The sequence below is a fragment of the Xiphophorus maculatus genome, chromosome 22 (genome assembly GCF_002775205.1).
Source record: "Xiphophorus maculatus strain JP 163 A chromosome 22, X_maculatus-5.0-male, whole genome shotgun sequence".
Lineage (NCBI taxonomy): Eukaryota > Metazoa > Chordata > Actinopteri > Cyprinodontiformes > Poeciliidae > Xiphophorus > Xiphophorus maculatus.
The window spans coordinates 155,779-171,291 of NC_036464.1; the positions used below are offsets into that span (position 1 = coordinate 155,779).

The 15,513-nt window shown below is 36.7% G+C and overlaps 1 protein-coding gene across 1 annotated transcript in view; it reads left to right on the forward strand.

Annotated features, from left to right (window-relative positions):
* The first annotated feature begins 602 nt into the window (after nucleotides 1-602).
* LOC102221528 (regulator of microtubule dynamics protein 2) overlaps nucleotides 603-15,513 on the forward strand; it is a 44,960-nt gene continuing 30,049 nt past the window's right edge. Inside the window, exons 1-4 of the mRNA XM_005795258.2 lie at nucleotides 603-645; nucleotides 785-942; nucleotides 2,062-2,170; nucleotides 3,990-4,430. Of these exons, the coding sequence (XP_005795315.1) occupies nucleotides 3,991-4,430 (440 nt within the window). The 5' untranslated portion in view covers nucleotides 603-645; nucleotides 785-942; nucleotides 2,062-2,170; nucleotide 3,990. The remainder of the gene's footprint in view (nucleotides 646-784; nucleotides 943-2,061; nucleotides 2,171-3,989; nucleotides 4,431-15,513) is intronic.

Genomic DNA, 15,513 nt, shown 5'->3' on the forward strand with positions numbered 1-15,513 from the left:
GTAAGGAAACTCCCGTCACCTCCCTGCCTTCATTCTTCTCTCTGCAGCGAAAAATGTAGTTCGTTTACATCTGCCAAAATAAATAAACACAATTAAAAATACCTGTTTGAAATACGGTAACTGTTGGGTGTTTGAATTTCTCCCACACGTACATACGAGATAAAAATAGCAGAAGGAAAAAATACAAAACTTTTGAACAAACATGTTGATTTTCATGGCAATAAAGTCAAAACAAACTGAGTAAAGAATAGTTCAAAAGCTAATCCATAAAAAACCTTATATTTATTTGTTTAATTAATTCATTCATTTATCTATTTTATTTGCCCATTTTTAATTTAGTTATTTAGTTATCTATTTAATTATTTATTTTTCCTTAACATCCTAGGTATTTCTGTTTCCTCTCTTCTTTTATTTTTATTGAGATATATTTATTAATTACTATTTTATTCAGTTATTTGACTTGCCTTCCAGAGTTGCTTTTTATTTAAAACTTTGTTGCACTTTTGGAAACTGCAGCTCAGAGGAGGAGCTTCATCGTCGAAGGCGGGGCTAGGTCCACTCAGGCGTTTTGCACAGCTGATTGGTTGCCATGGAGATTAAAGGATTTCTTAAACATGCATGGAAAAAATCAAAGCAACACTCCAGGTTTGGTTTTGATGTAGGAAAAATATTATAACATGATGTGAAGCTCAAAATAGTAAATTTTACACAATACCTTGTCACATTTTTTTAATTTTAATTTTCCCTAAATCACACCAACTCTCTGAACTTTCCTCCACATCAGATTGGACTTAAATCAGCCGGAGCAAGGACGGCTCGGTGCTCTGGCTACAGGTCCAAGGTTGCTGCGATAATGAATGTGTGGCAACATTTCAGGCCACAGTGCACATTAAACCAGAACTCATTGCAGAAACGTGCTCAAAGGAAAGACTTACTGACGAGGTGAGTCACTGTTTCAGCTTCATACTGCAGAGTTAAACTCAGAACAACTAAACTGGATCATAAAATCATTTATGTATATATTTAGACTTAAGTTTTAATCCAAGGGAGGAAGGGAGAGGTTCAAATAAAGTTAAAGGTTTTTCTCTGTTGATCAACTTCGTGCTGTTGCTGTTGTGATGAACTTTGATCATCTGGTTTCTGATTAAACATGAATTGCTGCAATGCAAGGAAAGATAATACAAAAAATCAGTTTTAGTGTTTGATAGAAATCACGGGACAAATAATCTGACATGGGGGGAAAAAAGTCCAAAAAAGTGGAAGTAAAATAAAACCATTGATTAAAAGGTTCCCCGTTTTTCTCCGGGTGAAAAGTTTCTTGTGTGATTGTAAAAGTTAGACCTGTTTCTTTTAAAGACCTCAAATTCAACCTTATAGAAATTCAGTTTTTTACTTTGAAACTCCTTATTTTAATTATTCAGCTCCAGTAAATCTTTTAATTAATTTAATTTTTACTTTTAGCTATTTATCTGTTTAAAAAATCGTTTTACTGTTGATCTAATTAAATAATTCAGTTTATTATTTTGTTTTCTTATGTTTTATATTAGATTATTTTTTACTTTAACTTGAATTAATTCTTACATTTTTATTTTATTTAGCTAAATGTGTAAGCAAAGTGAAAGAGTTTCTGCAGTTTCTATGTGTTAAAATTCAGGTTTCTTACACAACAGTAGTAGTTTGGAGATACCTGTTGTTGTGAAATTCCCGTTTTCATGAATAATAATTTATTTAAATACATCATGGGAAAACAAAACCACATTACCTGAAAAGACTAACATTAAAATGTGTATTTTACTTCTTAATTGTTGTCAAATATGTTTATTTTGTTGGTACTAGACACCATTTAGACAATTAGTTAGTCTATTGTTTTATTTTATTTCTCCTTAAACTAATTTGTTCAATTTTATTTCATTTTTGTAATTAATTGTATTATTTATATTTATTCAATTTTAATTAATTCAACTTATTCATTTCCTCTTATTTTTTTAGTTCATTATATTTTTTACTTTAACCTTAATTAATTTATCATATTATCATTTTATTTAATTTTCTTTTATTTAGCGTTTACCTGGAACCTTCTATTGTGACGCATAATTCCGCACGGAACGTTTTGATCGTTGCACCCGCGAGCTGTCAAGTCAACAGAAGTAGCTCCCATCGTACCAGGGAGGTAAGACGTGTCATGATGGAAACTTTCAGTTTTTGTTGTAAAACTCGCAGTTTCTGAGTGAAGATGTTGTTGTTGGGTCTAACTGGAAGGAAACCAGTATAAACTGGTTGTGTTAAGTTAAATGCCGCGTTTCAGTGCTAGCTTTGACTTTGCCATCGCTAATTAACGCACCTAGCTTGTTTTTACGATGTTAAGACTTTATGCAGTAAACTTGTGACGCTTAAAGCAAAGTTCAGACGCCGCTTGAAATATTTATTTGAATATTTCGCAGCTCTCGTGTCAACGGAAGCTAACACCCCCTGGTTCATGATTAACATGGTGATCCAATTATCTCTGCTAACTGGCCAGACACAACAACAACACTCTGCAAACTGGGGACTACAGAGATTATTCAGCATGGTGTCGCGTTATGTTTGGACAAAGGTGTCGGAAAGTAGATAAAAATTCTGAAATATGGATCAGTACTGCTGGGGATTGATGGGAATTCATAACAGTATCTGGTTTAAACATACAGTAGCCAAAATAGTGAAAACATGATCATTTTAAGACATATTTTACCAACAATGTGACATTTATCAAACTGAGCAGAATAGAAATATCCTTTACTGTCCCACAGTAGGGAAATTCAGGTGTGAGAGCAGCAAGTCGAAAGGGGAAAAAAGATGATTTGGTTGTCTTTCTGTTGAAATGTTCCTGGATTTATGTCTCAATAAAGGCTGAAAATGCACAAAAGTCCAATGTGCTCAAGTGATTTAAAAAAATATGTTACATACCGTAGTATTAATGTTTATGCTTTTCCTTCAAATGTGCTGTAATACAGACTGCTACAGGAGATTTTCCCTGCCAACAATCATTTGGATTAATATGAGTTACATCATTTAGTTTCCCTTTGGGATCAATACAGTGTTTTGAATTTTAATTTGAACTGAATTTGAATAAGGAATAAGTTAATTAGTCATGATCAATTCAAACCAGTGCGATATTTTCCATTTGCGTGTTTATTTCTCTCTTTTCTCTTTCTTTCTACAAAAACCTGATGATAGATGATGTCTTCAGTCTGGTAATTTGGTCTCAACTATGACAATTTTGTTAACAGAGACTCCATAATTAATTTTATTTGTTGTTTCTGTTCTCTTGTTTATTTATTTTGGCTATTTAAAATGTCTTCCAGTTCCAGTGTTAAATGTTCATTAGAATTTAAGGTTTATTGAGAATATTGAGAATGTGTTCCTGCATTATTATGTCATCGCCATTATATTACGTGAAAACTATCTCAAAACAACAGTATTATCATTTATCGCACTTATCAGTTTTTTTTATCGTGACAGGCCTAGTTTTATGTAGGCTTTTGCTAAACCTGGTGTAAGTAGAGCTGTCACTATGACAAATGTTGCTGGACAATAAATTGTCACAGAAGTTTTTGCGATAAACGATAAAACTGTTGTTTTGAGACCATTTTCAACTAATGACATAATAATGCAAGAACAGATTCTCAAAAATAAGAAAAAAAAATTACAATTCTAATGAATATTTAACACTGGAACTTAAGACATTTTAAATATTCAAAATAAACAAAACAACAGAAACAAATAAATTATAACGTTTCTGTAAACAAAATTGTCCTACCTGAGACCAAAGCACCAAACTGCAGACGTTCACCATCCAGTTCTTGGTGAAAAGAGACAAACCAGGAAGTAAGCAAATGGAAATTACTGAGTTCCTTTTGATCAAGCGATCAATTGATCTATTGATTATTGTGACATTCCTTAGCAGCACCGTTTTTTCTAATTTTAGTAACAAGTTGTGTGTTTCCCTGCAGGATGGCTCAGACAGACAGCAAGGTTCTGGTTCTGGGAGCGCTGGCCGGAGTGGCTGGCATCAGCCTGGCCGTGGTGTGTTACCGCGGCTTAAGATCCAAGCGAAGAGTCTCCTGGCCGGGCTTCTACCAGAACCGCACCAACGACCCGGGATCCGGCCTGCTGCTGGTGGACGGCCCTGTTCTGCCCAGGGGTCAGGCCGAGGTGCTGGAGCGCTTGGAGGCCCTGATCCAGTGTGTGTCTGAGCTGAAGGAAGAGATGAAGGCGCTGAAGACCGCGCTGCCCTCCCTCCCGGACCAAGTCAGGGAGGAGCTGAAGGGCCACAGCGAGGTGCGGCGAGTCAGCGCCCAGCACAGGACAGCAGCAACGAGGAGGAAAAGAACAGCGGGCGCCGCCAGCAGCCCAGGCGGACAGAGTTCAGAGGACGCAGAGAGCGAGGGAGGGTGAGTCTGTCGGGGGAAAAAATTATCCAAATATTAAAACATCTCTGCATGCAGTCATCCCCAAAAGATCCCAAAACTAAAGACCTGGAATATCTGAAAATCAGCTAAAAGTAAGTCTAGATATCGAAGACGTAAATGAAACAATAAATGAGAATAAGTAGCAATATAAGGAGCTTCTACATTGCTAAAACACAAAATTATTTTAGTATTGTTTGTCTAGTTTGTAGTGCAAATATCTTATTACACTTGAAATAAGAGAAAACTAACTCAAAAGCAACTTTTCAGCAAACTATAGCAGCTTGTTGTGAGTCAATTAATCCTTAATGTTGATTTTAAAAGTTTTAGTTCCACTGGCAGATTGACTTTCAACAGGTCCTGTGCAGTTAACTACCAACGCCGGCCAAGCCCAGCCCGTCGCCTAGCAACCCAGTTCTAGTACCACTGGCAGATTATTTCACCTGCAGCACTGGGAAACAATTCTTGCTATAAGTGAAATAATCTGCCAGTGAAATTAGAACTTCTCAGTGAGACGCTGGTAAAACGTCATCAAAGGGTTAATAGAGGAGCCATGTTGTTATGACCTCCTGACGCAGAGTTTCAGAAAGGACAGGAGTTTTTAAAGAGACAGCGGCCCAATTTCAAGATGTCAAATTACAAGTGAAATTTCTTTCATGTCATATTTGACAAATACAGAAACTGAAGTTAACATTGTTACTTTATTTCACTATTAAATGGCAATATGTGCCTGGAAAACACTTACTGCTGCTGTTTTAATGTTGCTGAAGAAATGCAACCCATTGAAAAAAATAACTAATTTTATTTTACATACTATGACATAATAACAATAACCTGCACTTTACTGTTTTAAATGATTCAAATAAAATGAACAAAAACACACAACAGATTTAACATTGTCTCATTTTTTTAAGTTGGAACAAAACAAAGAAAAAAACCATTACATCTTGTTATTCAGTAGTTTATAGACCCATTTTAACACTAGTGGTCCTTTTTTGACTTTATCAATCGCTAACATCTTTGTGGAGAAATTTTGGCCACTTTTCCCCAACATTATATTGAGGTTTACACACATTTATTGTTGCTCGACTTTACTGTCAGTACATTTTATTTATTGTTAGTTTTGTCAGTTCCAAGTTATTTCAGTGACCATTAGCAGTTTTCTCCATGTGTATGAATCTGAATATAATTCTCATCTTAACTTTGTTAAAATAAATTATCAGTACTTTGGCCACTTAATTACAGCAAACTCCAGAACTTAAAACATAAACAATGAGACTAGCTAACTCGCCGTGTCCAATTATGGAGGAAATTATAGCTTCTGTTGGTTATGTCCCCTTTCTAATTCAGTATAGAGGTGAATGGATTTTCTTCCCCACCTGTGGAACCAGTTTGATCGTTTTATGTTTCAAATTACCCACATTAGCCACATTAGCCTAAGGTGCTGGATAGAAATGGCGGAATAATCAAGCAGCTTCTTCAAACCTTGAACCCACTCCAGCCTCCGATAGGGTAAACAGCAGATGGGTTTCTGTTTCCCTTTTAAAATGTTCAACTTATGAAAACAAACACTAGCAGCAAAATGACAGAGATTAATCCAAGGTCTGGAGGCAGGATTGGAGTTTCTCTTGTGCTTTACTCGATTCATTTATCACAAACTGCACGACTGAGAAAACACATCAGAAACATTTTTTCTCATTAACAGGGATATCTCTGCTTTGATGAAAACAGAAATTTGCTAATTATCTTATGGATTTCTTGCAGCGTGACGTCATGCGTGGAGGGCAAAGAGCTGCTTTTTATATTAATCCCATAAAATTTTATTTAATCTTCATGGTTTGCGGGGATTCGGCTCTTTCTGTCTTTTTCTTATCAGAAATTTTTTCCATTTTTAGTTTATTTTTTTATTTTTTTTTTTTATTCAAATTTTTATTATGGAACAACACGGAGGACGTGTATCTCCTCCATTTCCAAAAGGTGGTACAGACATATACTAGCATCCATTCAGTTTAACATATTGGTCCGTACAACATACCCCTTCCTGTGGTTATCCTACCACCGGTATTTAGTGTTCCTTTTTTTTTTTTTTTCCTTCTTCCGCCCCATACCCTCTCAGAGGAACGGGGAGAAAAAAGAATTAACAAACTGGTACCACGTCATAAAAACTTTCCTGAACTGTAAAACAGTATACATCGAACAGAGTAGCTAGAGAACAGTGGGTGTCACCTCATTGTCATCGTTTTCAGATCTGGAGTCCATGAAAGTTTGCCATGGGGTCCAGGATCTTTCAAATCTGTCTTGCTCCAGTTTCACTGCAAATGTCAGTTCCTCCATCTTGCGAATGTCTTGGATGATGTTTATCCAGTCTTGTAGTGTGGGTGTTTTATCAGTCATCCATTTTCAAGTGATTGCTTTCTTGCTGGCAGTAAGCATTATATTGAACATGTATGTTTTATAGAATCCCTTTACACAGTTTGGTCGTCTGCCCAAGAACATCGTCTCAAAGCTCAGAACAAGATTGACCCCAATAACAAACTCTACACTTTGCTTAATTGTCTCCCAGTAGGAAAATAGTTTAGGACAGCTCCAAAAAATATGAAAGTGGCCGGCTTGATTCGACCCACATAACCTCCAGCATGTTCTGTCTGCATTTCTGCCCCTCTGAGCTGGTGTTTTGAAGAAGCGTGTAGCAGTCTTCCAAGCAAATTCCTTGTAGGCTAGTGATGATGTACATTTCCAACAGTTATTCAAAATGTCCGACCAGTCCTCAATGTGAATTTGACTGTTCCTTTCCTTGTCCCATCTCTCCTTTATATATAGTGTATTCCCCCCTGCCAAGTTTTGTAGTTCATTATACATTTTAGACGTTAATTTATTAACGGGGGTTGATTGATACGATTTTAGAAAGATGTTCAATATGTCGACAAATGTTCCGTCTAGCTTATCTTTGTTTGTTTTTTCTAGATAATGACGGATTTGTAGATAACGGAAAAAGTCTCTGTTATCAAGGCCATATTTTTGCTTGATATCTTGAAAGGTCCTCAGACAACCTTTTTGATATAAATCATTGTATTTTACCAAGCCCTTATCAATCCACTTTTTAAAAGTAATATCTGTTTTATTTGGGGTAAAATCTTGATCATATGCTATCCACCTGATTGGTAAACATGACTCTTTATTTTCTCTTACTAATTTTGACCAGGTCTTGAGTGCTGTTTCTGAACATGGATTGAGTTGTTTAAGGTCTTTTATTAAGTCTATATTTCCAATTGCTGCTTGCAAGGGGACACCAATGCTTTTGCATTCAATCTCCTTCCATTTTGCTGTGTATGAGGGGTCACACATTTCCACCAATGGGATTATTTGTGCTGCTTTGTAGTAGTTATTCATATTTGGGAGTGAGAGACCTCCTTTACTTTTATTTAACTGTAAAGTTTTAAATCTAGTCCTTGGCTGTTTCCCTTGCCAAATAAATCTTGAAATCAGTTTGTCAATTTCTTGGAACATAGATTTGGCTGGTTCTGCTGGTAGTGACTGAAAAAAGTAAAGTAGCTTTGGCAGCATCATCATTTTGATAGCCTCTATTCTCTGCATGAGACCCAGATAGGGTAACAGGCTCCACCTGGATATGTCGTTTTTTATTTTAGTCATTAATGGGTCATAATTTACTGAGACAATATTCCTTGGGTCTTTAGGAATGGTCACTCCTAGGTATACTATTGAGTCCATGTCCCAATTTATTTTGAAGTTTTCCTTATCAATATTATTGGGTGAATATTTGAATGTCAAAACCTGAGTTTTGTGGGGATTCAGTTTATAACCTGAAAATTTCCCATACTCTATCAAGGTTTTATGTAATTCTGGGAGGGATTCCCGAGGTTTTGCTAAGTAGATTAAGATATCGTCTGCGAAAAGCGCTAATTTTTGTTCAATATGATTTATCTTAATGCCATGTATTTTGGTGCTCTGTCTAATCCATTGTGCTAAAGGTTCAATAAATATGGCAAATAATAATGGGGATATAGAGCATCCTTGTCTGCACCCTTGCTCGATTTTTATTTCTTCTGATAATCCCCCGTTGATCCGGATCCTACCTGTAGGTTTGTTGTACAATTCCTGAATTATCTTTATAAATTTATTGGAAAAGTTGAATTGGGACAAGACTCTGAATAAAAATGCCCAGTCTACAGTGTCGAATGCTTTTTGGGCGTCTAGACCCAGTATTATTGCTTGTTCGTCAGTCCTCTTAATATGATTAATCACGTTTAGGGTTCTTCTAATATTATCTCTGGTACGTCTCTTCTTTATGAATCCAGTCTGGTCTAAATTTATTATATCTGGAAGAACATGTTCTAGTCTTTTAGCTAATATGGCTGTAAAGATTTTATAGTCTTGATTAAGTAGACTAATTGGACGGTAATTCGAACAGTTTAGTTTGTCTTTACCTTCCTTTGGGATAACTGTAATCATTGTTTCCCTCCAGGAGGGAGGAATTTGCCCCCCATTTAAAACCCAATTAAATGTTCTCAAAAGAACAGGAGACAGCTCTTTTAAATAGATCTTATACCATTCAGCGCTGAATCCGTCTGGTCCTGGTGATTTGTTCAATTTTAAGTTATTTATTGCTTTTTCAATTTCTTGAAGCGTTATATTTTTGGTCAGGCTTTCATTTTGCTCATTTGTTACAGTGGGCAGTAACAATTTGTTCAGTAGTGTGTTAGCTTCATCCATTCCTTCTTGTTCTCTTAGGGCATACAATTTTTGGTAGTATTTTTCAAAGCATTTTCTTATTTCTGTACCGTCATATAAAACTTTATTAGTCATTGGTTCTCTAATTTTATATATAGTTCTTTCCTCTTGTTGTTTTCTTAGTCTGTATGCTAAAAATTTTGATGACTTGGGGCCAGACTCATAGTAACTTTGCCTTAGGAATAAAAGTTTCTTCTGTATGTTGGTCTGCAATTCATGATCAATTTCATCTCTGATTTGTTTTATTTTTTGTGTAATTTGTAGATCTACTTTGTTTTTATTTTTTCCCTCTAGTTTGGTCAAGACATGTTTTAAATTGTTTAATTTTTCTTGTCTAGTTTTTTTTATAAGAGATGATTTTGCAATTATTTTTCCTCTCAGGACAGCTTTACATGCATCCCATAATATTGCAGGAGAGACTTCTCCATTGTCGTTGTCCTGCATATATGTCTGAATTTCTTGCCTTAACTCCTCTTTAATTCTGCCCTTGAGTATGCTAGAATTAAGTCTCCATAAGAACGGGGTTTTTGTTTTGTTCACATTTACTTCTATATGAAGTGGGCAATGATCAGAGAGGTCCATCAGCCCAATATGACATTTTTCTACTCGTCCTACGTCCTTATTATACATGAAGAAGTAATCAATTCTTGAATATGTATGGTGAGCAGCAGAGTAGAATGTATAGTCCCTCTTTCTGGGATTGAATTCACGCCAAACGTCACTTATCCCCAGCTCTTTGATCATCTTCCTGATCTTCCTGTCTAAGCTGCTGTTAATTCTGGGTTGTTTAGAGGTATCTTCAGAGGGGTTTAGTCTTATGTTAAAATCACCACCGCAGACTACTAAGCCTTGTGATTTAGTTATCATCATGTCGAAAATATGTTTATAAAATAACCACTCCGAACCTGGCGGAGCATATACATTGATAAAAGTAATTTCTTGTCCCTCGAGTCTGCCCACTACTATGTTGTATCTGCCTTCCTTGTCTTTATATTCATGGATCATCTCAAATGTGATCCTCTGAGATATTAAGGTTGCCACTCCCCTTCTACGACCTGTTTTGTGTGATGAACTAAAAACCTGATTGAAGCCCATTCTTTTAAGTTTATTATGCTCTACCTCTGAGAGATGGGTTTCCTGGAGGAATAACACCTCTGCTTTTTCCTTTTTCATCTTTCCCAATATTTTCGCCCTTTTTATAGGATTAAGAACTCCTTTTACATTGTAGGTTACAATTCGCAGTGGAGATAATGAGGTCATTGGATTATATATCGTTGGAAATTCCAAGCAAGTGAAATAGGTGACAACCCTAGACTACTCAAACAAAGAACTGAGAACAAACAGAACATTTTAGCATTGTAAATTAAGTTCACACGTGTCCATTTAAAGACTTCCTTTCTTCTGGTCTTGTTAATGACCTTAGTGATGTTATAGTTTGTGAGCGATTTTGAGGGAAAACCAGCGCAACTCCGTAGTTGCGAAGGGCCCCCTGGTGGCGTTACCTGTTTATGGCGTCCCATTTTCTAGGTGGTGTGGTCCCCGACTCCAAATAACGTCAAAGGAGATGAAGCATTATTAATCAAAACAAAACAGACCGGGATATGCTTGATCCATCCGCTCTTATGGTTGTGCTTGTCCTCTTCTAAACCCATCCAGTTTCTTCTTATATTCCTCCCGCGCTCCATTTCGTGGATGATCCTTGTCATTCTTTCCCGTCTTGGTCCACATCGTGCTCTTGATTTTGTCGACCCACGTGGCAGATGGCTGAATGACAGTGATTTGGTAACCTCGATTCACCATATCTTTTGTAGCTTCTGCCGCAGAGTTGTAGACACATGTGTTGTTCTCGTAGAAAACTCTCAACCTGGCCGGGAACGGGGTTTGGAATTTAATCTTCTTTTCTCTGAGGACCCGCTTCACTTCGAGGTACTCACGTCGCCGTTTTAACACGTCTGGAGCATAGTCGTGATCCACTATGACTTTTTTCCCTCCCAGCATGAAGCCTTTCTTTTGCCAGGCTCGTTTTAATATTTCGTCTTTGACCTTGGATGTGGCAAACCTAACTATTATTGAACGTGGGGGGGCTTCAGGTGGAGCTCTGGGACCCAGAGATCGGTGGGCTCTCTCAATATTCAAGTCGAGCGATGTCGGGATATCCAGTTTCTCTCTGAGTAGATTCTCTATGAAAGCTGATAAAGATGGTGAGCTTTCCTCAGAGCCCTCCGCAATGCCGTGGAGCCTCAAGTTTTCCCGTCTCGATCTCCCCTCGAGCTCCACTAGCTTAGCCTCGAGTTCGTCCTGCAGTTTACTTAGCTTCAATGCTACCTCTTCGAGCTGCTGAACCCTGTTCTCCGCCTCCGAGATGCGCGTTTCTGCCTCGTCCAGTCTTTTGTTTACGTTTTTTATTTCCTCTTTAACCTCTCGGAAGCCCTCACTATTCTCTCGACGTGATTCTCTTAGTTCTTCGAGAATAGTTTGTAGGTTAGCTGTCTCGTTAGCTAAATCGTTAGCCGCTAGTGAAGCATCCAGGCCCGAGTGGTTAGCCATGTCGTCTTCGTTCGATTCTTCCTCTCTTAACATTAGATGTCGAGACTGCAAAGTGCTCTTTGATTTAAACTTGGGCATTTCGGCCCACTTTTAAGTTACTTTATATCCCGCACTTGCGTCAAACCTGTGATTTTCAATAATATGTCGGGGAGCCACCTGATTATGCTGTCGCCATCTTGCTTGCTCACCCGGAAGTCCCATTTTTAGTTTAAAGAGAAAAGCAATTTTATAAATTTGACTGGCAACCAATCAGAAAACCGAGTATGGAAAATTAGATTTCCGCCTCTGAGGAACATTAGAGGCTATTTCTATCTTCTATCTCCATTTAAAATAAGTTATGTTAACTTATATTTTAATAGTGATGACTGAAAAACAGGTTACCTTTGTAAAAAATAAAAATTTACTTTAAAATTTAATTTTTCTTTCTCTCCTTCACTTCAACTGTCTGAAAATCATTGAGCTAAACTATTGAAAGAATCATGAATTGTGTTTTAGATGTTAAAGTGACACTTAGCCAGTTGAACCAAAGCTCAAGTCAGACATAAATAGTATTGATCAAAAGGTCAAAGGTCACAGAGGGATGGAAGAACTGATGAAAAACAGGGGGATGAAGAAAATAGACAGATATTGTTGCAATATTTTTTTAGTATGATGCAACTCTAGTCATGTATGGAATCAAATAAAATGAAAAAATACAGTTGGCATTCATTAAATTTGTTTTTTGAATAAGAAATAAACATTTTATTACCTAAATGCAGCAACATGGGATTCCTTTAGTGAACACTTGGTCATTTGTAGCTAAAAAAAATCTTTTAAATCTTTTATTCTTAACTCAACATCAGTACAGTGTAGGATTGATCTGATTATTATTATTTTAGATTATTTGATGAATAATTGGACAGCAAAAGGTGATTAGTAGGATTTTTTTAAGAATTTGAATTAGGTGATGCTAACACTATTCCATTTAAGGAGTTCTGGGTAGAAGACAAAGTTTTTTTTTATCTTAAATGAAAAATTTATGTACAGTTAGTTGCTGCTCTGAAGGTGTTGTTCTTTTAGCAAATAGCCTTTTTCACAGTCTGTTTACTCCAATTGCTAAATTAATTGATTATTATTTTAACAATAGATTAATTGTTTTGGCCCTACATATTATGATTGTCAGTAACACAAAAGTAGTAATAATAATAGTAGTAGCCAAATTTGTATAATTTTTTAATAGCAGATGAGGGGCTGCACAAAATCAGTCAAAGGGCCACAAGTGGCCCCCAAGCCTCACTTTGGACACCCCTGGCTTACATCTCTACCTCAGTAAATGCTGCGTAACCCGACTGAAGCCGGGCGTCGCCCAAAGCCTGCAAGCTCATTTAGTTTCAGGTCATGCATGTTTGTTGGAAGTGGGATCCAGACGGCTGATTGGTGGATAACAGATACACATCACACGGCGCGTCTTTCATAACATTTCAGCTCGGCCGGCCTGCTATGTTACAACCAGCCATGCTGGCAGATCTGGCAGATCAGATGCGATGCGGTCCGCTGGTGTCTGCTTACAGCCGGCAGCCACATCAGATGCTTTTAATTACAGCTCAGGTTTAGAAGAAATCACCAAACGCACACACCTCTCATAATTAAAAAACCCTCCCTACCGCTCTGTTATTTCTACAGACAGTGTGCGTGTGTGTGTGGGTGTGTGTGTGTGTGTGTGTGTGTGTGTGTGTGTGTGTGTGTGTGTGTGTGTGTGTGTGTGTGTGTGTGTGTGTGTGTGTGTGTGTGTGTGTGTGCAGTGACGAAAGTTCAGTGTGTTCTATTCGCCTACCGGAGCGAACCAACGTCTCTAATCCTCTGCATGCTCAGGGTCTGCTCACGCTGCAAAAACACAAAACATAACCAAGCATTTCTGGTCCAGGTTCAAATGAAAATATCTCAGTTCACTTTAAATAAGACAAAACTAACTTTCAAGTAACTTCTCAGCAACGAATATGAGCTTGTTTTAAGTAAATAATTCCTTAATGTCGATTTAAAAAGTTCTAGTTCCACTGGCAGATTATTTCACTTATAACATGGGAAAATGTCTTGAAATAATCTGTGTAACTGGTACTTTTTAATCAATCAATCAATCAATCCTATTTTAGTGCACTTAAAATAGTTCTAGCTTATTTTAAGTGTACTAAAATATTTGCACTAAAAACTAGACTAAAATTGGTTGGTAATGTTTTGTGTTTTTGCAGTGCAGTTGGTTGGGAAGTGAAATATCTCAACACTGTATCTAAAGCTGTCATAACAATAAATTCTGCTGGAAGATAAATTGTTCCTGAACTTATTGTGATAAACGATATTATTGTTGTTTTAAGTACTATAATGGTAATGGCATAATAATGCAAGGACACATTCTCAAGGATCAATAAACTTTGGGTTTGAGTCTGGAAGATATCCAAAATAAATAAACAAATAACATGAATTATGAAGTCTCTGTAAACAAAATTGACCTTCAAAAAATGTCCTGTTGAGTCCAAAGCAGCAGATTCAAGGCTTTAATAATTCAGTTTTAGCAAAAAGGAGAGGAGAAAAACGATAAATAATGCAAATACAAGTGATTGAGCTCATTTTAATTTATCATGTAATTAATTGATTTATTGCTTATTGAGACAGTTTTTTAAATTATCACAACTATGATTTTATTTAATTTCACTTTAGATTCAATAAAATATTTTTGAATTTGAACCCAAAGAAAAAAGATGTTAACACTTTTTGGTTGTTTTTTCAGTGTGTTTATTTCACTTGTAACAAAAATCGTTTCCTGTGTTATAAGTGAAAGAATCTGCCAGTGGAACTAGAACTGGGTTGCTGGGCGACGGACTGGGCTTGGCTGGCGTTGCTAGGTAACGATTGTAAAATAATTTGCCAGTGGAACTTTTTTTATGAATATTAAGAAATCATTTACTTAAAACAAGTTCATATTTCTTGCTAAAAAGTTACTCACAAGTTAGTTTTATCTTATTTAAAGTGTGCTAAAATGTTTGCACTAGAAAATAGACAAAAATTATTATTAAGATATTGTTTTTGCAGTAAGGTCATCACTTTTAAATCACATTATTACCCCCCAGTCAAACCTACTGTTAGTCGAAGTTTACAGTGAAGAAAAAAGTTTTTTTATTCAAATTGTTTGGAAATCTTCTCCATCATGGCAGCAGATTACCAACAGGGGGCGCCAGTGAAATAGAAACAGAAGCATGTTGTGTTGTTGCTGAAAATGATGGATGACTTTATTACACTGGAAGTGATCAATTATGCAAGCCTAATGGTTTTTGTTGCTTTTTTCTTCATCTCTTTAGACAAATAATAATAATATTTTATTATTATTTCAGTTTGTCCTTCATGTTTGCAGAGGTCATTCACCTGTGACCAGTGTGACAGTTTAAGCCTCACCGCAGGGTTGCGATGCACATCAGTTCTGCAGAACCCGTAGCTGTTTATGTCACAGAGACTCGCTCTCTGTTCGAAAAGAGATCCATCAATCACGCCGCCCGTGAGCCAAGATGTCAGCGCCCTCATCTGAAGACGTCTTGTAGGAACTTGTGATTCGTTAAACAGTTCCCGCTGAGTTTATTTGGATCACATCGCCGTAGCTCAAGGACATTACCACCTCTCTTTTTTTTTTATCTCTTCCAAAAAAATAGCATTTCTGACACTGGATAGTTGTTGATTTAAGCAGATGTTAAGCAGAGTTTTGTTTGTGCGCGGGGCAAGCCTGTTCAGAAAAGTTAAGACGGAGAAA